Here is a 25,407-nt window from a genome sequence, read left to right on the forward strand (position 1 = left end):
CCGCCGGTAGCCGGAAGCCGCGCCGTCCTCTTCCGGTACCGCCCCCCCACCATAGAGACGCCGCCCGGAAGGAGCGGCCGCGCTCGCGCCCCCCTGCGGGCGGGGCCAGCCGCGGGTCCTCCCGGGGCGGGGGGTCGCCCCTTATTAACGCGCGCCTCAATTAGTGATTAATGAACGCAACCACAGCCCGCACAGGGCCGCGTGTAGTAACACAGCATATATTAATTGACTCTTAAATACAGTCTGTACACGGCCTGCCCCAAACGGGCCCGGCACCGGCACCGGGGGTCCCGGGGGGGTCCCGGGGGGGGTCCCAGGGGGGTCCCGGGGCCGGGGCAGCGCCGCCAGCACCCGGCCGGCCTCCTGCCAGCCTCCTGCCGGCCTCCTGCCACCGCCTCCCGGCGCTGTCCGCAGCAACCTGCAAGAGAGAAGGGCAGCGGGGTCGGGGGGCGGCCCTGGGGCACCCCCCGGTGTCGGGGAGCGGCCCCGGGGTGCCCCCGGCGCGGCCCTCACAGCACCGGGACCCCCCCGAGCTGTCCCCCTGCAGCAGCCCCTCAGGAGCACCCCGAGCTCCAGCTCAGGGCACGCGGCCGCTCCCACCCCGGGCTCCTCCTGCGTTTATTTTTTAATTTTTTGGCCAGAGACTGCTTTGAAATGGAGAGTTCTAAGCGTGTATTTGCAAAGTTCTAAGTGTAAATTTCGGCAAAAAAAAGTGCCGTTTGTGTCTTAGCACAGAGGCTGCCTGCAAAGAGACAAAGGCATCCGATCACCAACAGCTGCTCTTGAAGTCAGGGGGAGCAGCCCGGGGCTGCCGAGCTGACAGCAGCCGGGACGGCCTTCACCTTCCTCCCCATGGCAGCTCAGCTCCCCACAGCCCCCCACAGCTCCCCACAGCCCCCCACAGCCCCCCACTCCCACCCCTTCCTTCCACAGCCCCCCCTTCCCACAGCCCCGCTCCATGTTCCCCACAGGGTGCTCAGTAATAACGCTCCCAAGTGGATGATTGCAGTTCTGCTGAAGTGAGCCTCTTGCAGAGCTCAGGGGAAAAATACAAAGTCCTGACAAATCACCTCACGTAACAGTATTGCCCTGAAAACTTAAAGCGACTGTGCAAGAGATCCTGGGCATGGCGAGCGTGCCTGGAGCAGCCTGGCTGATCCACGGGCTCAAGAAATTAAACCAGCAAAATGCCAGCCCTGGAGCAATGCGGGCAGTTTGCATGGTCCCGCATTAAACTATAAGGTCTTACCTGGAAATCGTTAATTTTATTAGTGAGAAGATGATGTGTTCTGCATCACCTAGAACAACCAAGAAACAGAAGATCAGTTTTAAGTCACCACCTGTACTTCCAAGCATCCCCAATGCGCTCCCTGTATCGGGAAAGGGAAGCAGCCAGAACAAAACAGTGCCACGGCGCAGAACCAGGAGCCACGAGACTGGGCCAGGGGCCTGCAGCTTCTCGCTTCCCTCCTGTAAGTGCACCATGAACCACACGAGGTGGCTGCTCAGGAACTGCAAGTGACACCTCCTGCAGCGAATACACGCGCGTGCTTGCTCCCCCAGCAGCCCCGTTTCCTCACTTTGGGGTTTGGCTGTGTGCGTTTGCACGTGGCAGTGGCAGTGCAGATCAGTCTGATTGCGTAAGGAGTCCCCACGCTGAACAGGTCCAACTGGCACCTTTGATCAAAACATCTGTGTGACTCCACACCAACACACCGCACCTCCTGTGCAGGCAGGCAGTGCCTTCTGCAGAGTCAAGTATTTTATTTTTAAGTCTGTGTGTGCTGGCTGTTGGACAGCTCTGCAGTGTAAAAGATGGTCATCAATGGCTCTCAGACACCGCTCTACAGGGAGGGAGCCATGCAGCGTACGTTTGACACCGGAATACAATCACACAGGTACAGGACCCAGAAGACCCACCTCTACCCTGAAATCAGACAAGCAATCCTTCCCTAAACATGGCAAGACCCAGGACAACAACAAAAAATGAGTTTCAGGACAGAAGCAAGGTGGAAGTGTCTCAAAAGAGAATGAAGAACTCAAGTTTGAGGAGTGAGCGCAGAGCTGTACAGCAATAACCCACACACAAGAGCAGAACAGAAAGCACTGATGGGTGAACGGGCAGGCTCTGAGCAGCACAGAACAACGTCAGGATTTGTGACTGAGGCAGGATGTCAAAATAAAGCTGGGAGGATGGAGCGGGGCACAGCAGGAAGGGCAGGAACAACAGAGCAGCCCCAGGAGCGCTTCCCCAGCTGGGCTGCCCAGCCTGCGAACGCCCGTCAGAGGGAGCAAGGGACCAGGCACCCAGGGCAAAGTGCTCAGATGTGACACGGGACATACCTGCAGGTGACCTTTCAAGTTGGCTGGCGTTTTATAATCCCCTTTTAAAACCTATGGGAAAGAAAAAAATACTGACCACTTCTTGGACAGCGACTGTACGAGCATCAGCAAGTCCACCCTGCAAGCTGCTGTGTGGCTGGGTACGCGTGGGTGTCCGGGTAGGACGGGTCACCCCACAGCCTGAGAAATTCCCTCTCCAGTAACTGCTGTCTGCGGCTCGGCAGCTTCTTCCTCCCTGTTCTGATCCAGACACGAGTCAATATTCTAAAAAAAAAATTCTTCTGGTTTTGCCCAAAGACACTGTGAGCCTCCCGTCACTTTCCTCATGGGACTGGCTGGCGAGCTCCCTGCAGACACAGCACAGCCCGAGCCTTCTCGAGGGGCCAGACCGCAGTGCCTAGTGCCACCCCCCCATCTCGATAACATCGCCATACACCACCAACCCCCACGGCTGGGGTCAGGACCGGCGCTGGAGCAGGGAGGGACAGGTCAGTATCTGCCACAACAGAGGAACGAACCCCACCACAAAATCACAGGGAGCGCAGTCGGCCCGAGCCACGCCAGGCTCCGTGCACCGCGTGTAACTGTGAACCTCCTCGGCGTGACTGCACTGCAACTGCTGCAGCTCCCACACGGAGCAGAGCTTTGTGTCTCCACTCTTTTTTGTGATTCGCTTCAAGAGGCTGTGTGGGTGCAGAGCCCTGCGGTCCACCGCCACAAGCCCTCCCCGTCAGCTCCCGGCCGTGCTCCTGGCAGTGACACTCACTCTGTGCGTGTTGTTGACCACCAGCGGGTCCGGGTGGCCGTAGTGGGGCGGGTTGGCGTACGGGTCGTAGCCCAGCCTGGCGAGCATGGGAGCTATGTGGGCCATGTCCTGCAGCACGTCCCCCGGGATGTGCCCGATCCATTTCGATAACGCCTCCATGTTCACCGGCTTGATGACCTGGTCCGTGGATCTTTCTATCCTGGAAGAAAATAAAGAAGAAGGTAAAACAAGGCACGAAAGCTGCTGTCCCTTGGGCTTCACAGACACGCCGGGCTGATGGAAGAGCCTTCAGCTGGGCCAGCTGCCAGCTGCACATTTTGCTGTCAGGACAAGCGTGCGGCTCAAATGCTGCTCTGCTCCTGCTGTGAGTGCAGGGAGAGCCCCCACGGGCACTGTGGTGCTGCCCTGGGGGCAGCCGAGGTGCCTGCAGCCCTGGGGCTTGGGTGCCTGCGTGACTGCACTTACACGGGCACTGTGTGAGCTCCCGCCTGCCTCCTCGCCTGCTGCTGCTCCAGCCAGACCCCACGAGCACCGTGGCTCCACACAAGCTGCTCACCCTGTGATGGAACCTGGCCACTACACCCGGCAGGACCAGCTCCAACAAGCAAAGCCAGCCACGGCGCCCTGCTGCGCTGCAGACACCGCTCCCCTCCCGCCCTGCGTGGGGAGGACAGGACGCCCAGCACAGCCCAGCCCAGCTGCAGCCCAGGGAAGGCACACCCAGCCCCGCAGAGGCAGTGCCGCGCGCTGGAGCGGGTCAACCTGCACAGCGGCTGCAGCCCTGAGCCTCGGGGCTGCCAGCCAGGCGGCGAGGCACGAGGCACACGAGGCACACGCAGTGCCACAGCCCCGCTGGCAGCAGCACTTCCACCCCCTCGCTGTCCCCGAGGAGAGGAGCGGCCCCGTGCCCCGCTGCAGCTCCCCGCAGCACTGCTCTGGGGGCATCGGGCTGCTGCAGGCCAGAGGAATTTATACAAAGCCCGCTCGGATGGTTCCCATAAACGGCTGATTACATCTTGCTAAGGCAGGCTTCGGCTTCCCTGAGGAAAGGAAGAGCGTTAAAAGACCCGAAGAAGGTGGGGGAAGGCAGGCACCTCCTCGAGCACAGAGATGGAGAGCCAGCGAGGAGGGGCCTGGGTGTGTCTCCATGGGAGGAGAGCATTCATGTTCTGCAACACCAGCACCGGCGGAATTACGGCACACCACGGCGTGAGTCATAGCAGCACCACTGCAATCACGGCAGGGAGGTTTGAGGATGGGTGGAGAAAAGCCACGTTAAAGAGCTCGTGTTTCTGAGCAAGCAGGTCTTTCGAATTAAAGATCGATGTCACTTCTGCACTGCCAAGGAAGCTGAATAAAAGCCACCCGCTCCTACAGTCCCCGTCTGGCAGGCTGCTCTCTGGGGTACAACAGGCTGCCACCATCAAGTCCTTTACTCAGAAACACAAATCTATAAAACTGGATGTGCCGCAGCTCCTACCCCTAAAAAGCACACACAGACACAGGGAACGGATCTTTGCCCCCCCGTTTTAGCCCCGACCGGCTTTGTGTAACGAAATACTCCTCGGGAAGCAGAGACCAGGGCTGAGACACTCACTTGGAAAGGGACACTCCGCCGGGCTTCCCTATCAGCTCCTCGTGGTGCAGCACGGCGTCGCTCCAGGAGATGTCCAGGAACTTCATGATGGCGTGCATGGACTGCTCGGGGTGCAGCACCAGCTGCTCGTAGTAGACGGGCAGGCAGCGGGAGCGCCCGATCTCCAGGCACTGGGAGTACATCACCTCGATGGCTTTGTTCCACTTGGTCAGGCAGTCCCGGTAGCTGTTCAGGTCAAAGCCCGCGATCGTCACCTTGCGGGTGATCATGGAGTGCACCGAGGCGCGGCCGTCTCGCACCATCAGGAGGAACTTGGAATTGGGGAAGAGCCGGGACAGGTAGACGGAGGACTTGAGCGTGAAGGGGTCCTTGTTGCACAAATACCTGGCCGGCTCGCCGTGCTTGGCGATCACCTCCAGGATGAAGGCCTGCATGGCCGCGTCCAGCACCTGGTCCGTCACCCCCGCCTCGTCCAGGCGCATCTTCTCGCGGCCCGACTTGGACCAGGCCTGCCGCATCGCCAGCACGCGGGGGATGATGCGGGTCTCCTCCCCGCAGCGCACCTCGGGGTGGGCGTCCAGCATGGCCCTCATCAGCGTGGTGCCGCTCCGGGGGACGCCGCCGATGAATATCAGGGGCATCTCCTTGCTGTAGCGGTACTCCACGTGGTTGGAGTCCATCATGACCAGCTCCTCGTTCTCCGGCCTCATCAGCCGGTGCCTCCTCTTGTTCAGGACCTGCTGGCACTCCAGGACCTGCTGGCCAAGGTGCAGAGTCACCATCAGGGCGACCACCGAGCCCACGGCCAGCAGCACCCGCCTCATGGTCACCCGCATCCTGCTGCGCTCCGCATGGGCTGCAGACCAACAGGCGGCCACGCTTCAGCTTGCGGCTAGCGAGCGTCCGGCCCCGCGGGCATCTGCAAGAGAAAGACAGAGCCACCGGTGAGCAGGGCTCCTCGGGATGCCCGCGCCACCCCCCGGCTTTCATCAGCCCTTACCTATCAGCACGTCTCAGGGTAGGTGTCTTCTACCCAGCACGTAATTAAAGCACGCCTGAGAGCACGCCCAAAGAGATTACTCGGCTGTTTTCTGTACCCAGAACCTCGGGTTTGTGGCTGGAGCAAAGCTCCACGGACGTTTTGGAGAGGGGAGGCCACCACTCGCCCAGCTCTGACAGAACTGTTTCCTTAAGGCACCAACCAGCTTTGCCTTCATCCAGTTACTCCTTTGGATCGAGTGTGTGTTAGGTTAGGAGAAAAATCTCCGGCGTTACTTCCACCAACAGGGTAAGGCACCTTTACAGAGCCTGCTCCATCCCAGACCCCGATGCTCCCACCCTTCTCCTTCCTTCCAGCACGGGTTCCCTGCGCCCAGCGCACCTCCTTGCTCTCCCTCCCGCCAGCCACCTGCCTCCTTCCCACAACAGCTTTAGTTGTACGCGTGCTGCCACAGGGGAGGGAGAAGGCCGAAATAAAGAGAAAACCAAAAGCATCTCATGCAAATTTGAAGCGCCTGACTCAGAAGAAGCAATTACCCATAGAACGAAACCAGCTGAGAAATTAAACCAATTTCAGGGGTAACATGCCAGTAACGGCAACGCGCGGTCTGCGTTCGACACCTGCACCCCAGGCTGACCTCAGTAACGTCCCCAGAGCCGTGCCGTGGTCCCAGGCCAGGTGCCTGCTCCACGGGACGTGCCGGCAGCAGACTGCCTGTCCCCGCGGCAGCTCCCAGGAGAGCTGGCACCGTCCCCTGCCCGCCCCCTTCTCCCTCCCTCTGCGAGCACAGGTTTTGCAATCCTCCCGGGGTCACGCAGGGATTTCGAGTCCTTTGTGCTTACACGGCCTGGGCAGGAGCTGAGGCCAGGGGCGTCCACGCGCTGCAGCTCCCCAACAAGCATTGGAACGGCCTCAGGAAGGCGGCCTCCCCACTGCAACCCTCCTGCAAGCGCGCGGTTAGGAGAGGGGCAGCCAGCAGAGCCTGCCCGGCACGGCGCCTGTCCCCATGGCACGGTGCCTGTCCCCATGGCGTGATGTCTGTCCCCATGGCACGGCTCCTGGTGGCACCGTGCCTGCCCCATCCCCATCCCTCCCCTGCCCGCTGCTCCCAGGGCACCTCTCCAAGGCCCGGCCTCGCAGCACCAGCTGCCCTGCTGGTTCCCGGCTGCACTTGCACAGCACCAGGGCCAGACCCGGCGAGGCAGCGCCCGTCTGCCCGGCCAGGTAGGAGCCTTCCCACCCCGGGACCATCCGTGTGGCCGTGCCGCTGCCTGTGCTGCCTGCTGTGAGCGTACCGAGGGTCGGCAGTGCCAGGCGCACGGCTGCACCGTGTGAGTGTCAGGAAGCCCAACGCGGGCACGTTGGCTCCGACCAGAAGTTGCAGGGAGCACCAAGCAGCTCCCTGGCGTTCAGTCAGCACCACAGCACAGCCGAGCCCTGCCCGCTCCACCCTGCTACCTCGAGCTGCTTCAGTCATGTAAATGAATTCAAATGCTCACCCTAAAAATAATTGCTGAAGGCCGCAGAACCCATTGCGATGCACTGCAGCTGGAGCACTCGGGATTCAAGGCCAACTGGAATAATTAGCGCTGTGCAGACCAAGACAGGCTAATTAGCAGGAGAGATCAGCAGTGCACAAGGAGGCCGGGAGCACAGAGGTGCTCTGTTCTTTGCAGGCTCACAGGGAGCGTTTCCCACCGCCCTGCTCCCTGGCACAAAGGAATTCCCTCATTTTGCTGTGCGGGGGGCAGGCTGGCTGCGAGCCCGCCCGCACCATCCCTCGGCTCCAGGGAACCTGTGTGGGGGCTCCCCCTGCCTGCCCCTGGCTCCCCATGGGGGCACGCGGGGACAGCAGGGACAGCGGGGAGCAGGACAGGGCTGTGCCCGGCTGCAGGCAGCTCAAGGCTCTGCAGGAAGCCGAGGGAGAGGGAAGAAGCGGGCTGGTGGGGAAGTGACAGCAAAGCGGTGACCACCAAGGACACCAGAGGCCCTGTAGGCAAAGCGCCTTCCATATTTTGCATGCTGCTGAGCCATCAATAAGGCTTAGAGCGTTCCTCGCGAGCTGCTGCAAGCAATAAAATATTAACGGAGCATCAGCGAAGGTGTGGGCAACCGTATGAAATATTCATCCCTCCCCTGCTGGGACCACAGGGGAATCAACCGCTCTGCCAAGAGCTCTCCACGCAGGCTTACCTTCTCCCCGCGTGCTCATCTTGCTGCTAGCCGAGTGTCACGCCGATACCCCCCCAGGTGGCTGCAGAAATACCTAATGGGGAAGAAAAACACAGGGCCGATTTGTTTGCTGGTCACAGATAGGTACGAGCGTGGTTACAAGCACTGCTCTTCCTCCTTGGCACCGTCCCCTCCGCACACACGCCTCCTGCCCAAAACCTCCCTCCAAGCCCCGGGAGAGGTGGCCCTGACCCCTGGGGACAGCTCTGGCTGCCACGCACAGCAGGGCTGGGCCCTCGTCCTGCCCAGCTGCGTTTTGGTGCTGGCAGAGCTGGGACAGCACAGGGAGGAGAGGGGCGGCAGGACGGTGGCTGCTCTGCGCAGGAAACCCGGTGCCCTGGCCGGGAGAAGCCGCAGAGGAGCAGAAGCAGCTGCAGGATCTAAAAGCAGGGCCCAGCCGCCGGACATGGCACGGTTCCACTGCACACAAGTGGCCGGAGCAGCACGGCCCGTCCCAGAGGAAGCAGCTTCAGACTCGCTCCCCGCAGCCTTTGTTACAAACGCTGGAGTCAGACAGGAGCCAGAACAGCGCCAGAGCTCCCCAGGCAGCAAGAGCCAAGGGAGCCCAGGGGACACCTCGCACCCGGGCCCTGAAACTCGACGCTCCCAGCAAGGCCACGGGGACGCGGAGCTCAGGACCAGAGCAATGCCACGGAGCTGCCTGAAGCTGAGATCCCTCCGGTGCTGGTTCAAAGCCGAGGGCCAGCCCCAGCCCTGCCGTGGTGCTCCCGGCCGCCCGATGCAGCTCCAGCTCCTGGTGGCTGCAGGACCCAACTCGCCGCGTGCCCCCGAGGACACGGCGCTGCCCGTGCCCACCCGCAGGCCCTGGAGCAGCCCCGCAGCCCTCCTGCACTCAGCTCCCCCCTGTGTGACGCTGTCCCAGCCCTGGAGGATGTCTGTGAGCACATCTGAAGCGCAGACGCCGGTTGTTATTCCAGCTCCCCGAGAGTCTCCTCCTCTCCTGCCCAGCCGCCTTCGAACGTCACCGGCCCCTCTCTGTTCCTTAGCACTAATTAGGAACAAGAGGGAAACTCCACCCGGCAGGGACGTCGCAGCGGGGCAGAGCCCAGCACATGCATCGCCCTCCTTCCCCACAGTGTCCCCCCCACCGCCCACGGGACTCCAGGTCTGGACGAGGCTGCAGGGCTGCGTGGCACCAGCCGCATCCCCGGGTGCAGCCCTGCAGCCCCACGAGCCGTGCAGCCCCACGAGCCGCCTGCTGCACGCGGCGGCAGCGGTTTAACAGCCGCCCCGCTCCGGAAACCCTCCGGCTCTTGCCCTCGCACAGACGCTCACACACGCTTGCAGACTTCCTTCCTGCACCTCCCGCTGCAGAGCGCGCCCAGGCTCCTGCAGCGCCCCTACAGCACCCTGCAGCCTCCGGAGAAGGGGGCGAGTGCCGGAGGGGTCCCGCAGCAGGCAGGGGCACTCAGCTCCGAGGGGACGCACAGCTCCGAGGGGACGCACAGCTCCGAGGGGACACATTGTGTGTGTGGGGTGTGGGGTGTGATAGCAGCCACTCGTGCTGCTGAAGGCACAGCTGGCAGGGAAGGCACCACGCCGCAGCCCCGTGCAACACAAACAGCACAGCTCAATCGTGCTGCCCATCACCAGGCCCTGCACCACGGGGCTGTGCTGTGCCCGGCGATGCTTCTGCACCGATGAACTCCCCACACGCGGTGCAGAGCTCACGCAGCCCACCACCAAGCAGCGCTGGAGCAGGACGTGCAGCCCCCCAGCACCAGCTCGCCCAGGGACGGCTGCATCCCAAGCGCAGGCGATCGGCAGCGAAGCGATGTCACAGGGACATTGTGCAGAGCAGGGATGGGTTACAGACAACAAGCACCGTTTCTACAAGAAGCGTAATGTGATCAAAAAATGCCTTTTCTTTTAAATCATTCCCAGAAATGGCTGCTCGTCTTTGCAGCTTCCCCAAAAGCCTGAGGTGGGGCATGGAAAAATTTAGCTCAAATCCTTGGTGCTTAATAAGGGATGAGGAACTGCGAGCGTCCCCGCGGTGCAACAGCAGCTGTGGTCAGCAAAAACACACTAATGCATCTAACTGGCATCTTTGCAAATCAGCAAAACTTAATTACTTAATTGATAGCCTTCAATTAATTCGCAGGCTCTGTGCAGTGCAGGAACACCCTCGGCTGCCGCACCCTGGGCCCGGCCGATGAACCGTGGCAGCGCCCAGCTCCCGCGGCACAGCGGGGCCAGGCGGTGGGAGAAGGGCTCGGACGTGCAGCTGAAGGGTACTGACAGTGTTCAAATCGAAAAAAAACAGAAAGAAAAAAAAAAAAAAAAAGAGTTGCTTTCAAGGCACCACGTGACGAGAGCAGCAGTGCCGAGAGCAGGGCGTTTTTGCTTACTAAGGCTGGGGATGTGCTGAAGGCCACAAAGCCAGGAGCATCTACAGGAACCAGAAGCCAACCCCACCAAAAATACAGGGATTTTAGGCCACTTTGGGGTTATGGATCCCTTTGAGAATCCCCAAATAGAACAGAGAGCGCCGTGGCTTGCATTGCAGCACCGCCACCCCGGGCACAGCGGTGAGAGCAGCGCGGGGACGGAGCGCAGGCACACCCTGCAGCTCCCCCACCTGCGCCAGCCCCCGCAGGTCCTGCCCAGCGTCCCCTCAATTAAAAGCACCAACATCAATGTGCTGGCCAAAGCCCCAGTGAGGATCCCAGCCCTGCAACCCCGCTGATGGCAGGCGCTCATTTGCCTCAGGCGCTGACGCCCCCAGCAGCCGGGCTCGGGGAAAAGGAAGGAAAACGGCCCCAAACGTGCTGCGGTGGCCATGGGGACCGGGGAGCCACCTGCCCACCGCCTTGCCCAAGCAAGGCCCAGCCCCGTGTGCCGCTCCCAGGGCGCTCCTCCGAACGGGGAGGGCAGCAGGGCCAGGAGCAGGGCTCGCGGGGAGGACCCACGCTGCCAGGAGCCCCCCTGGCCCAGAGGCCCTGCGCCCCTTGGCGTGCTGGGACAGCCAAGGGCAGCGCCAGGAGCCAGCAGATTTCTGGCTAGCGCAGGGGAAGTGGCTGTTACCACATCTCATTTCACAACACTCGCTGCTTCAGGGACGCTCGCAGGGAGGAAAGCTCTCCTGCTCAGCACCACGCACCAGGGCTGGCGAGCAGGAGCCCCTCGCAGACCCCCGTGTGGTGACGGACGTGGCCTCCGGGCAAAGCGCAGCCACCGGCCCTCGCCGGGGAGCGTCTGTGGTGCACAAAACCAGGCCAGCAGCTCGGAGCCTCAGAGGGACCTTCCTGACGGTTAATCAATCCACAGCTCCCATTCACAGCTCCTCCGTGCCCACGGCTGTAATTACATTGTGGTTATTCCCACGGGGGGCAAAGCCAAAGCCCCACAGGCACCCCAGAGGATGGGCACTGAGAGCTCACGGACCGGCACCTCCGCTGCTCCTGCTTCGCCCCCACACTCACTCCTGAGGCTGCTGACACCAGGAGGAGCAGGAGCAGGGCCTGGGGCAGCACAGTTCACGTGCAGGCAGTTATTCCTCCCAGGCTGCGTCCTGGCTGGCTGTGCAAGTGAAACCAAAAGCGCCGCAGGTTGTCCTGCAGCGAGCTGCAGAGGGACCGGCGAGGGGAGAGTCCTGCTGCCGAGGGCAGGGGTGTGCACGTTCAGGCACCAGCCTCGCTGCAAACCTGGCTCCGCACTCCCAGCGCTGAACAAAACATTCCCCACAAGTGTGGGTGGTCAGAGCCTGCCATGCAACGGGGAGAGAAAGAAATCAAAGGAACTGCTAGAAAAAATACCGAGCATCTTCAAAAAAATATTTTCCAAGTCCCCGTGCCAAGCCGTCAGTCTTAACGAGCTCCATTCCTGCACGCACAAAGATCAGGATCTGCAGAGTAAAGGTTGTTTCTACAAGAGAAACCCCAAAACCTCAAATTTGCTTAAGAAACAAAATCAAAATATTTTATTTCCCTATGAAGCAACACCAGCCATCCCCGGCCCCGAAGGCACCGAAGGAGGAAGGTGCGGGCAGGGGGCACCGGCTGCAGCCCGGCCCCGACCCCAGCCCCGTGGGGGTGCGCAGCCCCCCTCGCACAGGCGCAGCGCCCCGCTGCCACCCAGCAGCTCGGGCAGTGCCCAGAGCCCGGGCAAATATCTTCTGCCAAGGCACGGCCCAGGAGGGGCTCATCTCATGGCACCGTGGATGGATGAAAATGGGAAGGGGCCCTTCTGGGATGGCTGCCCCGTGCTGCCAGCAGGAGCAGGACAAAACCTAGAGCCTGCCCCGTGCAGCTCAGGGCTGCAGCCCCCAGGCCCAAAGCGAAGGGCTGGCGGCGGCTGCAGGGCAAGCACCCAGGCGCTGGGTGGGAAGCAGCCCTCCCCCTGCCCCGAGGGCACCCGCTGAGCAACCCGCTGCTGGCAGGGCTCCCCGGGGCCAGGTCCTGCCCGCCGGGTGGGTGCCCCGCAGCTGGGCTGCACCACAGGGACAGAGCCACAGCCAGAGCGAAATTAAAGCACCTGGGGATGGGGCAAAGCTGCTCCCGCAGGCCCTGCCTGCTCGCTGCCTGCGCTCGCAGGGCTGTGGGGTTTGGAGCATGGCGAGCTCTGCTAAGGCAGGAAGGAGGCTGAGGCTTGCTGCGAGCATCACAGATTCGTCAGGAGCCATCAGCGCAAAACCACCTGCTGGGGGCTGCCTCCTTTCCCCAGAAACGTTCCTGACAGGCTCCGCGCTTCGCAGAGCTCCCGCGTCCCACACATCCCTACAGGCTCAGCACATCTGTAACGCAAACCGCCCTGGGGATCAGCTGCTTCACACGGCAGCAGGAGTTACTGTGCGTGAGACCTGCAGGCAGGGAGCAGCAGCAGCAGCCCCACGGCCCTTCGGGGGGGCACGCAGCGACTGCACCCGGGGACCCCACAGCAGCTCCCAGTGCTCCCACTGCTCCCAGTGCTGCGCTCAGCCCCGAGCCGTCCCCAGGCACATGTCGGGGCATCACTAGCTCACCACGAGCCCCTGGTGCCCAGCAGCTCTGGGTGCTGCCCAGCTCCCACCCCGTCTGGAGCAGCAGGGAGGGACGGGGCAGGGGCACACGTCCAGCCCCGTGCGGGTGGCAGCGATGCCCGGGCCTGGCTCACTCCTGGCTGCAGCCCCGGGCACAGGGCACGGCGCTGGCACCACACCTCTGACGAGCCATAAAACCCCATAAACCCCATAAACCCCATAAATCCCCGAGGCCTGCAGGTTTGCTCGTGCAGGTGCTGCGATGCCATGGGGAGGGCTGCGGGCAGCACCCGGCCACAGCTCCATGGGGAGCGGGCACAGAGCTCCGGGACCGACCCGCGGCCGCCCACCGACCCCCGCCCCGGCCCCCGCCTGCCCGGGGCTCGCACCCAGCCCCCGGGGGGGGCACGGCCGAGGGGCAGCCGGGCCCGGTGCGCGGTGCGGGGGGGTTGGGGCTGGGGGGGGGGCTGTGGGGCAGGGTCCGCCCGGTGCGCACCGTCCCCATCCCGTCCCCATCCCGTCCCCATCCCGTCCCCATCCCGTCCCCATCCCGTTCCCTTCCCCGGGGCTGTGCCGGCGGCAGGGGGACGCGGTGCGGGCAGGGCGCTACCGGCAGCGCGGGGCTGCGGGACGGGGCTGCTCGGGGCTGCGGGGCTCGGCGCTGCCCGGCCCGGTGCGGGCTGCCGGGGGCACCGGGTACCGGGCACCGGGTACCGGGCACTGCGCACGGCCGCCCCCCGCCGCCGCCGCCCGCTCCGTGCCCGCCGCCCCCTCCCTCTCCCTCCCCCCCCCCGCACTCACCGCTCCCGCTCCCGTTCCCGTGCCCGGTGCCGGTGCCGCCGGCGGGGACGCGGCGACGTCACGCGCACGAGGGGCCGGGATCCCCGCGCCGCCCCGCTGCGCATGCGTCCTGCGGCGGGGGGGGGGCGCGGGAACGGGCACGGGGCGGGCACCGGCACCGGGAACGGGCACGGGAACAGGCACGGGCACGGGTACGGGTATGGGCACCGGCACCGGTACCGGCTGCCGGCCCGGCCCCGCCGCGCCGTGCCCGTGCTCCCCGGGGTGCGCTTGTGCCCTGCGTGTGTGTGCGTGCAAACGGCGTGCACGGACGGCGTGTGCGGGGCGGGGGCGGGGGCGCGGGCAGCACCCGGCACCCAGCACCCAGCACCCATCGCACTGCTCACCCTGCACCCTGCCTGCAGCACCCAGCACCCAGCACCCATCACAGCACCCAGCACCCATCTCCCAGCACCCATCTCCCAGCGCCCCCCCCGCAGCTGGCAGCACCACCGGCACCGTCTCACTCTTTATTGCCCCCGCGCCAGGCTCCGCTCAGCACCGCGGGGCCGGGGCCGCCCGTTGGGGGGGGGGGGGGGCCCTCATTCGGAGGGGGCGGTGGGGCCGGGGCGGGCGCCCCTCTGCTCCCACTGCATGTCCCTGACGCGGCGGATGGACTGCAGCTGCGGCTGGAAGGCGCACCACTCGTTCCAGTGCCTGAAGTCCCCGGTCTCAAAGAGGTACTGGTAGCCCCGGTACCCCGGGTACTGGTACCCGACCCAGCTGCGGGGAGAGCACACGGGCGTCAGCTGCCGAGCTGTGAACCCACCAACAAACGTCCCCACCACAAAACCCTGCCCGGGGTCCCCGCTGCCCGGCTGTGCCCCGCTGCCTGCGGGACACCCCCTGCACCCAGGAGGCAGCACGTGGAGCCCCCCGCACCCAGGGGTGGGCAGGGAGCAGCCCAGCACCAGCGGCTGCCCAGGGCCCGTGCGGGTGCAGGGAGCTGGGGGAGCTGCAGCCCGGCTTACGTTCCACTGGGCACCTTCACGCTGCCCACGCGGTCGCAGAAGCCGTAAGCCCAGAGGCTGGGCACGTCGTCCTCCTGGATGTCCATCTTGTTGCCCTTGAAGTCAGCAGACTCGTACAGGGAGATTTTGTGGTCCTCAGCCTCCTGGGGAGGACAGCGGGGAGGCGCTGGGCTGGGTGGCCGGTGCTCACAGTGACCGGGCACCGTGTGGCACGGACACAGCCCCAGCCCCAGCCCCAGCCGGAGCCAGCTCCTTCCCAGGCCACTCACCATCCTGATGGGGCGCATGGACATGAAGCAGTCGCTCCGGTAGCTGCTGGACCAGGTGTCCCAGCGAGGGTACTCGCCCTTCTCCAGGACAAACATCTCCCCGCGCATGTTGGCTTGCTCGTAGGCCACCCAGCTGGGGAGAGGGGCAGGGTGGCGCGAGGGGTCAGGCTCCTCTCCTGCTCCACCAGCCCGCGGGGCGGCCAAGCTGGGCTCCCAGCACCCGAAATATCCGTGGGTGCCGGGACCGAGCCCGCTGCTCTGTGCCTGCCTTTCTCCCAGCCCATGGGGGGCAGGAGCTCACACACCCCTGGGCACAGCGACCGCTGCTCGGCCCCAGCAGCCAACCCCGCGCCCACCGCCCTTGTCACCGGGGGGGGGGACAGGCGCTGTGCCCAGCTGCAGGAGATGCCCACGCATCACCCTGCACCCCTGGGCCACGGCGTCCCCACGGGCACGGGTCCCTCCGGGGCAGGGTCACTCACGGTCCGGAGCTGACAATGACGCTGCGCACCCGCTCGAAGCCGCAGTCGGCCAGGTTCAGGCACTCGGCGGTGAACTCCATCTGCCTGCCCTGGAAGTTCTCCTGCTCGAAGACGATGATCTGGGGGCAGAGGGAAGGGCTCGGGCAGGGCACGGGGCCGCGTGTCCCGGCACACCGAGGTCCCCCCCGACAGCCGCTCCCTGCTCTGGGTGCCATGGCCACGCCGGGGGTCCCCGTGCTGGTGCCCCCGCAGTGGGTGCAGCCGGGTCGGGATGGAGCTGTGGGGCCAGGGGCTGTGCCTGCACCGTGCCCCCTGTGCCTGGCACCGTAGAGCTGTCACGGGGCACCCTCACGGCTCGCCCCTCGTTTCCAGCCCCGATGCAGCTCCCCAGCAGCACCCCGGCATTTTGGTGCTGTGCGGGGATGTGCGGGGCTTACCCGGAAAGCTTCTGCGGCGGGCTCCTCGCCCTTGCTGTTGGTGACGGGTGTGGGGTCGGAGGATGGAGCTGGTGCCTTCTCCTTGTCCTCCGCAGCGGCGGTTTTCGTGGTCTCAGACATTGCGGTGGTCAGCTCAGGTCTTGGGGCAGAGATGCCAGCCGCAGGTTAGTGGGGGCACGGCCGTGGGACACCCCACCCGGCCCCAGGGACGCTGGCATTGGGGTGGCATTGGGGAGGGGAGGGGCGCAGCATGGGGCGAGGAGCTGGGGGCTCCCCAGGCAGGCCAGGCTCCCCAGGCAGGCCAGGCAGAGGCAGCGGGTCCTGCCTGGGCAGCAGGAGGTGGCACTCACCATGCTCCCCTTCTGTGCCCAGGAGAGCTCCCAGCATGGTCTCGCCGTGCGGGGGTGCCCTGAGCTCCCCGCTCCCTGCCCTCCCCAGGGCCTGATCCTGCACTGGGGCTGTCCCGCACGGGTGTGCGTGGGGCGGGCAGGACGCACCCCCCTTTGTGTGTGGACCTCCTGGGGGCACCCCGATGACCCTAAACCCTAAACCATGGTTTAGGGTTATTCAGCAGCCCCCGCAGAGGGTGGCAGGGTGCCGGAGCTCTGTGATGGGCTCGGGGCGCTCCAAGCAGTGGCACAGTGCTGGGCACGGACGAGCCCCTGTGTTTCTCTCTCCCCCCCTCGGGACCAGCTGGAGCCAGTGCTGCAGCGCGGGCACTTGGTCCTCTTACCTGGGCAGCTGCTGCTTCTTGTTGGAGTGAGCGGGCTTGTGTTTCGGGGTGCAGCGGGGCCCCCATTTTATAGCCTGGCAAGGGCAGGCCCCGGGCGGGCGCACAAAGGAAGTGCGAGCTCATCAGTGTCTGCGCGGCCGCCCCGTCATCACATCCCGCACGGCGCTGGAAGCCTCTCCCCGGCCCCGTGCCCAGCTGCTGAACCCAGCACTTTCCTTTGTGCCCGCGGCACAACAGAAGGCCTGACCGTGCCACTTCGCAGCGCGCTGGCACCCACTCACCCGTGCAGGGCATATATAGCCCCCGCACATGGACCCGCACCAGCACCCGGCTCCAGCACCCGGCTCCAGCAGCGCCACGGCTGGGCATGGAGCACCAGCCCCGTGCCCCACGGCTGGCCCGAAAACAGCCCCACAGCTGCCCTGTGCCCACCGCCGGGGGCAGGAGCCCAGCCCGGTGCTGGCACCAAGCTGGGCAGAGCCGGGGATTGCTCCCAGCCCCCCCTGTCCGACCCCAGGCCTTTTGGCACAGGGAGAGCTCAGCCCTGGGGGCAGCGCCTGCAGGTTCCCCAGCCTGGCTTTGCATTAACCCTGCCCTGGGTCAGCCCGTCTGCTTCCTCACTTCCCCTCTGAACTCCGCTTATCTCACTTTAAACATCCCTCTGTACCGGCCAGCACCCGAGTGCTCTGCCCCGAGGATGCCAGGATGCCAGACTTCAGTGCTTCAAAATGCTTCAAGAGCTGTTCCTGAGGTTTTCCCCTGGAGATGTGCAATCAAACCCGACACTTTCTGAATATCTCAGTCCCTAAAAACAGCCTTCTCCTCTGAGGATGCTCCAGCTGGCCAGCCCGTGCCATCCCTGCCTGCCAGCCCCACTCGTTAGCGAGTTTTCAGCACATTCAGCACGTGCCGTGCTGGTTCCCTACCGCTCCTACTCCTACAGCGCACTGGCACCAGGTCCCACGCTGGGTTCCAGCGCCGCGGTGCTGTGCCAGCCCCCGGCAAGGCAGGTGGAGGGGCGGTGGGTGCCGGGAGGGTGCTGAGCAGCGGTGCTGGTGCCCCTGCAGCACCCGGGCACTTGTCTCCTCCCTGTTCTGTCAAAGACTCCAAGGCTCCTGGTGCTCCTGCTGCTGTGCCAGCACTCAGCACGGGCAGCAGCAATGCCCCGAGCGGCGCGCTGAGCGCGGAGCCCTGCGCAGGGGCTGCCGGCCGCCGTCCCCTCCTTCCCCCCGGGGGTGAAGTGTTAACTTGCAGCCACGCGGCTCAGCTGCACCATCAGGGATGCTTCCCAAAACACCAAGCATTCATCGATCTCTCCTCTCCCTGCAGTTTTATCGGCCGCCCGCCGTTCCCGTGGCAGCACGGCCGGGTGCACGCGGTGCTCCCGTACCTCCCGGCACCCCCAGGGCAGCTCCCTGACCTCACGGCAGCCAGCCCTCGTGGCTCTCGGCTTTCAATTTGCATTCATTTTCATGTTTGTTAGACGTATTTCTATTTTAAGTTGCATTTGCTGCCTCTCAGAGCTGCCCTGGCCCCTGGGGAGAGCTGCTCTGCCCCACCACGGACAGCGAGCTCCTCCACACACAGTTTTGGCCTGCTGCCCTGCACTGCACGTGCCAAATGCCCCTGGTGCAGACAGGCAGGGACACCTCTGGTCATGGTCCCAGCAGAGCCTGGAGCAGGGGAAGGGCTCCCCTGGGGAGCAGGGCAGGCTGCAGCGCGATGCCCCGGCTCCACAGGTCTGGGGTCACTGGGAGCCCTGGTGCCCCCACTCTCCAGCCTCTCCGCAGCCCTGCCTTTGTTCCTCCCGGTCCCTCCTCCCGCCGTGTGCTGAGTTAGGGCTTTCTGTAATGCCCTCCCGGCCTGGCTCTGTCTGGAGCTATAAAAACCCTGCCCCAGGGCTGCCGGCCGCGCCACCTCTCCGTGCGCAGCTCCTCACCCCGGTAAGCGCAGGAGGCAGCGCGCGGCCCCGGGGCCGGGCAGCGGTGTGCCAGCAGCCCCGCACCAGCCTCCTCTTCTCCTGCACAGAACCACCATGAGCCAGCGCCGCAGGACGGCCTCCGGTCTCTGGAAGGTGCGGGAGGCCGGGGAGGAGCAGGAGCAGGGGCTGAGCCCCGCGGACACCCGGGCACGGGGGCGCAGCGTCTGCTGGGGACCTCTGCGCCTGCAGCGCCTCTGATCCGCCCGTGCTCCCCAGATCGTGGTGTGGGACGAGCCCTTCTTCCAGGGCAAGAGGCACGAGTTCACTGCCGACTGCTACAGCACCCCGGAGCGCGGCTTCAGCACCGTCCGCTCCTTCAAGATCGAGAGCGGGGCGTGAGTGCGGGGCGGGGGGCTGCAGGGGCAGGCGGGGGCACCGGGTGCCTTCTGCCACCCAAACCACGGGGCTGCCTCCTGTGGGGAGCGCTGGGGGCTGCCGGGGGCGCTGGGTGCTGGGGGCGCTGGGTGCCGCGGGGCGCTCACCCCACCTCCCCGGCAGCTGGGCAGGCTTCGAGCACTGCGGCTTCCAGGGGCAGCAGTTCGTGCTGGAGCGCGGCGAGTACCCGTGCTGGGAGGCGTGGAGCGGCAGCAACGCCTACCGTGTGGACAGGATGTGCTCCTTCCGCCCCATCGCCTGCGCCGTGAGTAGGGCCTGGCACGGGGCTGTGCCGGACCCCCGACGGCGCTGGATGGGGAGATGGGCAGAGGGCAGGGGGCATGGGGTGGCCGTGCCCACGCGGTGCCCTCTCGCTGCAGGACCACCGGCGCAGCCGGCTGATGCTGTTCGAGCACGAGAACTTCCAGGGCAGGAGAGGGGAGCTGAGCGACGACTGCCCCTCGCTGCCCGCCCTGGGCTGGGGCAGCAGCGCCGTCGGCTCCTTCCTTGTGTGCTCCGGCGCGTGAGTAGCGGGGGCAGCGGGACCCGCGGCACCGGGCGTCTCCGGCCCCGTCGCGGTGCCCCCAGCCCTGAGACGCGCTGCCTTCTGCTCCAGGTGGGTCTGCTCGCAGTACCCGGGGTACCGCGGCTTCCAGTACCTGCTGGAGAGCGACAGCGGCGCCGGCGAGTACAAGCACGTGCGGGAGTGGGGCTCCCACGCGCAGACGGGCCAGGTGCAGTCCATCCGCAGGGTCCAGCAGTGACCGCCCGCACCGCGGCCACCCGGCCCCGGCCCTGTCCCCATCCCTCGGGCGCTGCCTGCCCGGCGTGGTGCCGGCACCAAAGCTCAATAAAGCTCCGTTGTACGAGGCGGCGCGCTCGCACTTGGGGGATGCGTGCAGGCTGTGTCACCGCGGGCGTGCTGTTGAGATGGTGCCATGTGCCCAGGCGGGGCAGGGACGGATGGGGGTCTGTCAGTCTGTCCTGCCATGGCACAGCCACCCGCCTGTCCCTGTCACAGGCAGGCGAGGCCCCTGCCCAGCTCCCACAGCAGTGGGGTGCAGTGAGCATCCCTCGGCCCCACCAAGGTGGAGGAGGACGCTGCGGCCACCACTGAGCCTGGGCGGGAAGGGTTGTGGGGTCTGGCAGGCCCCAGCAGCACGCTGTGCACCCATCCTGCACCCACACACACCCCCACAGCCGTGCACACCCCCCTGCACACCCCCACGCACCCCACCCCCACGTACACCCCCCTGCGCCCCCCAGCAGCGCAGCCCCCCGCTGCTCCTGCCAGCCGCTGCTGCTGAACCCCTGCTCTGGCAAGCAGGAAAATGGTGGCCAGCTGGAGCTGGAAGTGTGGCAGGAAAAAGCTGGTTTGGAAATGTTTCTCATTTCAGAAGCACTCTGCAGAAAAAAAAAAAAAAAAAAAAAAAAAAGGTTTGGTGTGATTAAAATGTCCCATTCCCGACATTTGCAAAAGAAAGACCACCCTCGGAGACAATGCTTCCCGGGGACAGAATTCTCCTCGCAGGACACAACAATTAAAAGGACAGAATGGAGGAAGACCAGACAGCTTGGGACGGGCTGAGGGAAACCCTGCGGCTGCCCCAGGACATCTGGGGCTGTCGGTTGGAGGAGCTGGTGCCCGTCCCCTGGGCATTGGGGACGGTGGGGACAATGCCACGTCTGGGGGCAGCGCAGCTGGGAGCAGGGCCAGCAGCTGCTGCTGGGACCAGCCCTGTGCTGATGGGCCCCCGGGGACCCCCAGGGACCCGGGACAACAATGAGAGGGACCAGGGGCTGCAGCTGGCTCTGGGGGCTCCGCGTGGCTTCGGGCAGAGCCAAACCTGCCCGTGCTCCAGACCCACGGTGCAAAGGGCAGGGCTCTGGGGGTGCCTCTCCAGCAGCCCCCTCCTGCCGGGCACAATCTGGGGGGCTCCATGCCCCCCCCCCCACTCTACAGGGCCACCTTGTCCCACGCCCAAATCACCGGTGGCCACGGTGCGGGTGAAGGTGACTCGGCCGCGTTTCCAGCATGAAAATTGGGTGGGAGCTGCAGCATCCTCCTGCGCCGTAGGTAGGGCCGCGGCGGCGGCGGGGGCTGCGGGGGGAGGAGTTATCCCCGCGATGTCTCGCTCGGGGATCCTCTCTGGAAGGCTCCAGCACAAAGGAGCCGTGCGGCGGCCACGAGCGAGCGGAGCCTGCCCGTCCCCGAGCCCGGCCACCGCCTGGAAATCAGGTAAAGCCACCCTGGTGTTTCTGCGCTCTGCTGGATGGAAACCCGGCTGCTCGCCGGGCGCTGCCCTGTGCTGGGGGGGAGCAGCCCTGGGAGCCCCCCCCCTGGGGTGCGATGCCCCCATGCACCCACAGCCGGGCAGCTGCTGCGGCACCGCTCCCGAGGAGCAATGCTGCAAGTCCCACAGCAATCCAGAAATCCTCCCCCAGAAATCCTCCCCCAGAAATCCTCCCCCCCCGGCTGTGAATCCTCCCCAGGCCCTGCAGCAGCCGCCAAGTTCTCAGCAGCGCTGCGGGGCCGGGGGTGCTGCTGCCCCCCCCCCCCCACTCCCCTTTGCCAGGGCGGCAGCAGCCCCCTCCCCAGCACCCCCGGTACCACCCCTGCTAACTGCGGCACCGCCTGTTTGTATTTTTTTATTTTTTTTTTCCAGAAACCTCATCAAGAATAGGGCTCGAGCCAGGTAAATGGATTCTTGCCTAATTTTCCGTGCTCCCGGAAGGAAGTTAGCCAAAATGATGGGTTACTTCTTTGTCTAGGACCCACCATTTTCTCCCCAGCCCGGTGATTTTAGGTAGGGGCTCTAGAGGAGGGGCTGGGGCCAGCAGCCCTCCCCCTGCAGCGTTAGCCCTCGGTGCTGCCTGCTTTTGGGGAGCCATTTTCTCCCGCTATTGTTCCGCCGCCCTTTGTGCGCGGCACACCTCGCCCTGGGGGCAGGGGGGCGCCCCCAAACCAAACCCTGCGGCAGCCCCAACCCGCAGGACCCCCCCCCCCTGCACCCCTATGGTGGGCACAGCAGACGGGGGGGAGCGTTGGGGCCGGGGTGGGGGCTGCAGGGAGTGGGGTTCGGGGGTCCTGCTGCGGGCAGGGGGAGGCGGTGGCAGCGTGCCCACCGCGCTCAGCGCCCGCTGCCTCCCCGCTCCTGCCGTGCTGCAGTTTGTGGCCCCCCGGCCCCCCCCTGCCGCCAGGGGGGCTTCGTGCCCGTGAACCCGGGTGCTGTGCCTGGACGCCCAGGTGCCCCCGCCGGTGCTGCGCCTTGCTCTCTTGCTGCGTTGGTTGCTTTCTTTTGCAGCTGCTATTGACTGACTGAGGTCTGTTCACACACAGTCCCCTGCGCAGCCTCCGCGGCGGAGCAGCCAGGCAGGACAAGGGGACATTGCACGGCGCTCGCGTAGCCGCTGACGACAGGTAGGACCCTGGGGGGGGGGGGGACGTGGATGTTCCTCAGTCCTGCCCGGCCGTGGCAGCCCCGTGCTCGCCCACACCCCGAGATTTGGGACGGGTCAGTGCAGCCGCAGTGCGCTCCTGCACTCCCTGCACACCCCGAGCAAAACCCTCACCGTTCCCCCGGGCTTGGTCCCTGGGTTCACCCCGTCCTGGGGCTGCCTCCATGGGGGGGGGGCTGCATCTCCGAGGGGTGCCCGATGGTGGGGAGGGGGCGGCCGCCACGCTGCCAGGGCTCTAACAGCATCTCTGCTCCCCCAGCACCGCCAGCCCCGGGGCGCTGCCCCAGCTCTTGCCCGGCCGGGCTGACCCTGCCCGAGGGAGCCGGGGCACAGGGAGCTGCCAGCGCTGCCAGCACGGGGACCCCGCAGCTGCCCGGCCCCGGAGCTGTCCCACCCCGCACAGCCACCCCGTGACAGCCCGGCCACCGCGGGGACACAGCCGAGGAGACGGCGGTGGCGGTGGCTGAGGACGCGGGGCTGCCTCCTGCCAGGTGCTGGGGCTGGTGCAGGGCAACGGGGAGGGCATGGGCAGGATGAGAGCCGCCCCCCTCCCTGAGCGTAACAGGGGAAGGGGAAGGGGACGGGCGAGGAGCTGGCTCGGCCCCCCAGGAGGACACGATGGCCAGAGCCAGAAGGGCCCCCCCGCCAGCCCCACCAGCCCTGCCCCATCCCTCTGCCTGTCGGCAAAGCCCTGCTGCTTTCGGCAAGTGCCCCGCACCACTGCTGCCTTGTCCTGGTGAGACCCTGGCTCTGCGCCGGGGGCATTTTGGGGAAACGCCAGGTTTCTGGACCAGCCCGGAGCCCCGAGGGGAACAGGGCTCAGCGCATCCCTCGTGGGGCCGTGCGGGGATGGCAGCACCAGGCATGTCCCGTGTGTGGCTGCAGCATTCGTGCTGCTGAAGGGCCCGAGGGGGCACACGGCCCCTGTGGGATGAGGGCACCTGGGGGCGACAAGGGGCAGAGGGTGCCTGGGAGCCCCTGCCCAGCCTTGTCTCACTGCTCAGCATGGGCTCAGCACCCGCTCCTGCAGCCAGCCCCACGGAGAGGTGGCCTCTGACGGGGAGGGGACGCGGTGCCAGGGCACATTGCCCCCACCCCAGTCATGGTTTTCTCTGCCAGCCCTCCTCCTCCTCCCTCCGTGGGCTGGTGGGCTCGCTGCAGACCCCAGCGGATGCCTCTGCAGAAGCCCTGCCCTTGAGCTGCCCCTGCTCGGAGCCTCACGATGCTGAGGCACAGGCCCAGCACTGCCGGGGCTGCCTCCTTCTCAGAGCCCGTCTCATCCTTGCTGGTGCCAGGGCCGGGCAGCACGGCTCGCAGGGCAGAGCTGCTCGGGGGGGTCGGGCGGTGGCGGCAGGTCCCGCAGAGCGCTTCGTTCAGGAAGGTTCCATCACGCAGGCCCAAACGCCCACTGACACCCTCCCAAACCTCGATCCGGTGGCAAAGCCCCAAAACGCCTCCTGCTCTAGGACGCTGTCACCCCGCAGGGCACTGCGTGGCCATGGGGGACTGAGCGGGCCCGGCTGTGCATGCGTGCGCCCTGCTGCGTCGGTAACGCACTAACCAGGGCCCCCGGCCCCTCGCGGTGACTAACCCACTAACCAGCCCCAGCGCATGCCCTACTAACCGCTCCTGTCTCGCCTCCCACTAACCACGGGCAGCCCGCGCTGTCCTTAAAGGGGAACGGAAAAGCTGGGTAAGTACGGGGTGCTGCGGGGTGCTGCGGGGTGCTGTGGGGTGCTGCGGCACGGCACGGCTGCGGGAACGCAGGGCTGGGCAGCGTGGCACCCCGGTGGGCAGCACAGGGCAGAGCAGGGCAGCACAGAGCAATACAGGGTGGGCAGCCCAGGGTGGGCAGCGCAGGGTGGGCAGCGCAGGGTAGCCCAGGGCAGTGCAGGGTGGGCAGTGCAGGGTGCCCGCAGGCAGCCCCCCGCAGGGGCCGCTCGCTGCCGCAGGGGGGTGGCGACGCCCAGGGCCCCGTGGGGGTTCTGCTGCTGACTGGCAGCCCAGAATGGTTTTATCAGCAGAAGCTTTTCAGTTCCTTTTTAAGCCAGTGGATCTCTCTGTCACTAACACATTCCTGAACTGGATTAAACAAACTAATCGTCGCTGCTTTTCTCTTCGTTTCTCTTCCAGTTTGTGTGCTCTCTAAGTAGGACCGGCGATGCCACGCTTCTCTTACTAACCGCCTGCACTAACCCTGCCGTTCTTGTTCCCTCCTGCTACTAACAACTGTTCTTTGCACTTTAACTCTGGTGCTGTTCATCTTGGCAAATGAACAGCGGCCTCCTGCCTGCCCAGGGGACTCGTGGCCGCCGGTGCTGCCGAGCAGCACTGCTGCCCCGGTGCCTCCTGGAGGACAGTGCTCGGGCTGTGGGGCTTCCCAAATTTCCCCATTGGCCTTCTGTCTTCTGAGAAAACCACTTGGTTAAACGAAGAAAAGATGTCGAGTGCAAATAGAAAAACGCCAAAGCTGTTAGCAATTGGCAGTGGCCATAGAAGTGCAGCAAACCCAGTTTGCAGAGACCCCCCCCCAGCAGCACCATTGCCACGAGTCCCCCAGCACCAGTTCAGCTGTCATGGGAACGGCCCCGTGCTGCCGCCCTGCATCGCTGCAGCGGGTGCGGGTGCTCCCCAGCTCTCTTCACCCCCTTTGTCTCTCCACAGTTTGCCTCCTGCCTTGCTGCATGCGGGAAGCTGTTGCCAGCAGCTGGTCCTAACTAACACGATGTGCCGGGGCCGGGGCTGGCCACGGGTTGGTGCTTGGAGCATCCTCCCAGCCACTGACATGGCCAGGGGACAGGCAGGGACAGGGATGGGGATGGGGACAGGGACAGGGACAGGACAGGGACAGGGACAGGGACAGGGACAGGACAGGGACAGGGAGTGCCAGCCAGAGGCACTCCGCTCTCCACCTGGCAGGGTGAGGGTACTGCTAATGCTG

The 25,407-nt window shown here is 65.4% G+C and overlaps 3 protein-coding genes across 4 annotated transcripts; 1 reads left to right on the forward strand and 2 right to left on the reverse strand.

The window, feature by feature from the left end:
* Positions 1-202: 202 nt before the first annotated feature.
* TPST2 (tyrosylprotein sulfotransferase 2) lies at positions 203-13,771 on the reverse strand. 2 transcript variants are annotated; one of them, XM_084297172.1, is made up of 7 exons: positions 13,721-13,771; positions 7,900-7,972; positions 4,707-5,625; positions 3,110-3,308; positions 2,344-2,394; positions 1,250-1,298; positions 203-418 (listed from the first exon to the last, which is right to left on the reverse strand). In XM_084297172.1, the coding sequence occupies exons 3-6, from the start codon at positions 5,540-5,542 to the stop codon at positions 1,269-1,271; spliced, it is 1,116 nt and encodes a 371-aa protein (XP_084153298.1). In that variant the 5' UTR covers positions 5,543-5,625; positions 7,900-7,972; positions 13,721-13,771; the 3' UTR covers positions 203-418; positions 1,250-1,268. The 2 variants fall into 2 exon arrangements, with proteins under 2 accessions (XP_084153298.1, XP_084153299.1); XM_084297173.1 differs by lacking the exon at positions 13,721-13,771 and adding an exon at positions 11,063-11,200.
* A 530-nt stretch (positions 13,772-14,301) lies between these two features.
* On the reverse strand, positions 14,302-16,686 carry CRYBB1 (crystallin beta B1; the record flags this gene model as incomplete). The annotated part of the gene is made up of 6 exons (XM_084297466.1): positions 16,652-16,686; positions 15,919-16,057; positions 15,482-15,600; positions 15,000-15,132; positions 14,731-14,873; positions 14,302-14,482 (listed from the first exon to the last, which is right to left on the reverse strand). Exons 2-6 carry the CDS (start codon positions 16,036-16,038, stop codon positions 14,302-14,304), a joined length of 696 nt encoding a protein of 231 aa, XP_084153592.1. The 5' UTR covers positions 16,039-16,057; positions 16,652-16,686.
* Positions 16,687-18,686: 2,000 nt separating this feature from the next.
* Positions 18,687-19,771, forward strand: CRYBA4 (crystallin beta A4; the record flags this gene model as incomplete). The annotated part of the gene is made up of 5 exons (XM_084296957.1): positions 18,687-18,725; positions 18,849-18,967; positions 19,131-19,272; positions 19,388-19,530; positions 19,624-19,771. 5 exons carry the CDS (start codon positions 18,687-18,689, stop codon positions 19,769-19,771), a joined length of 591 nt encoding a protein of 196 aa, XP_084153083.1.
* Positions 19,772-25,407: the final 5,636 nt, after the last annotated feature.

The sequence above is a fragment of the Netta rufina genome (assembly GCF_964035555.1).
Source record: "Netta rufina genome assembly, chromosome: 17".
NCBI classification, from domain to species: domain Eukaryota; kingdom Metazoa; phylum Chordata; class Aves; order Anseriformes; family Anatidae; genus Netta; species Netta rufina.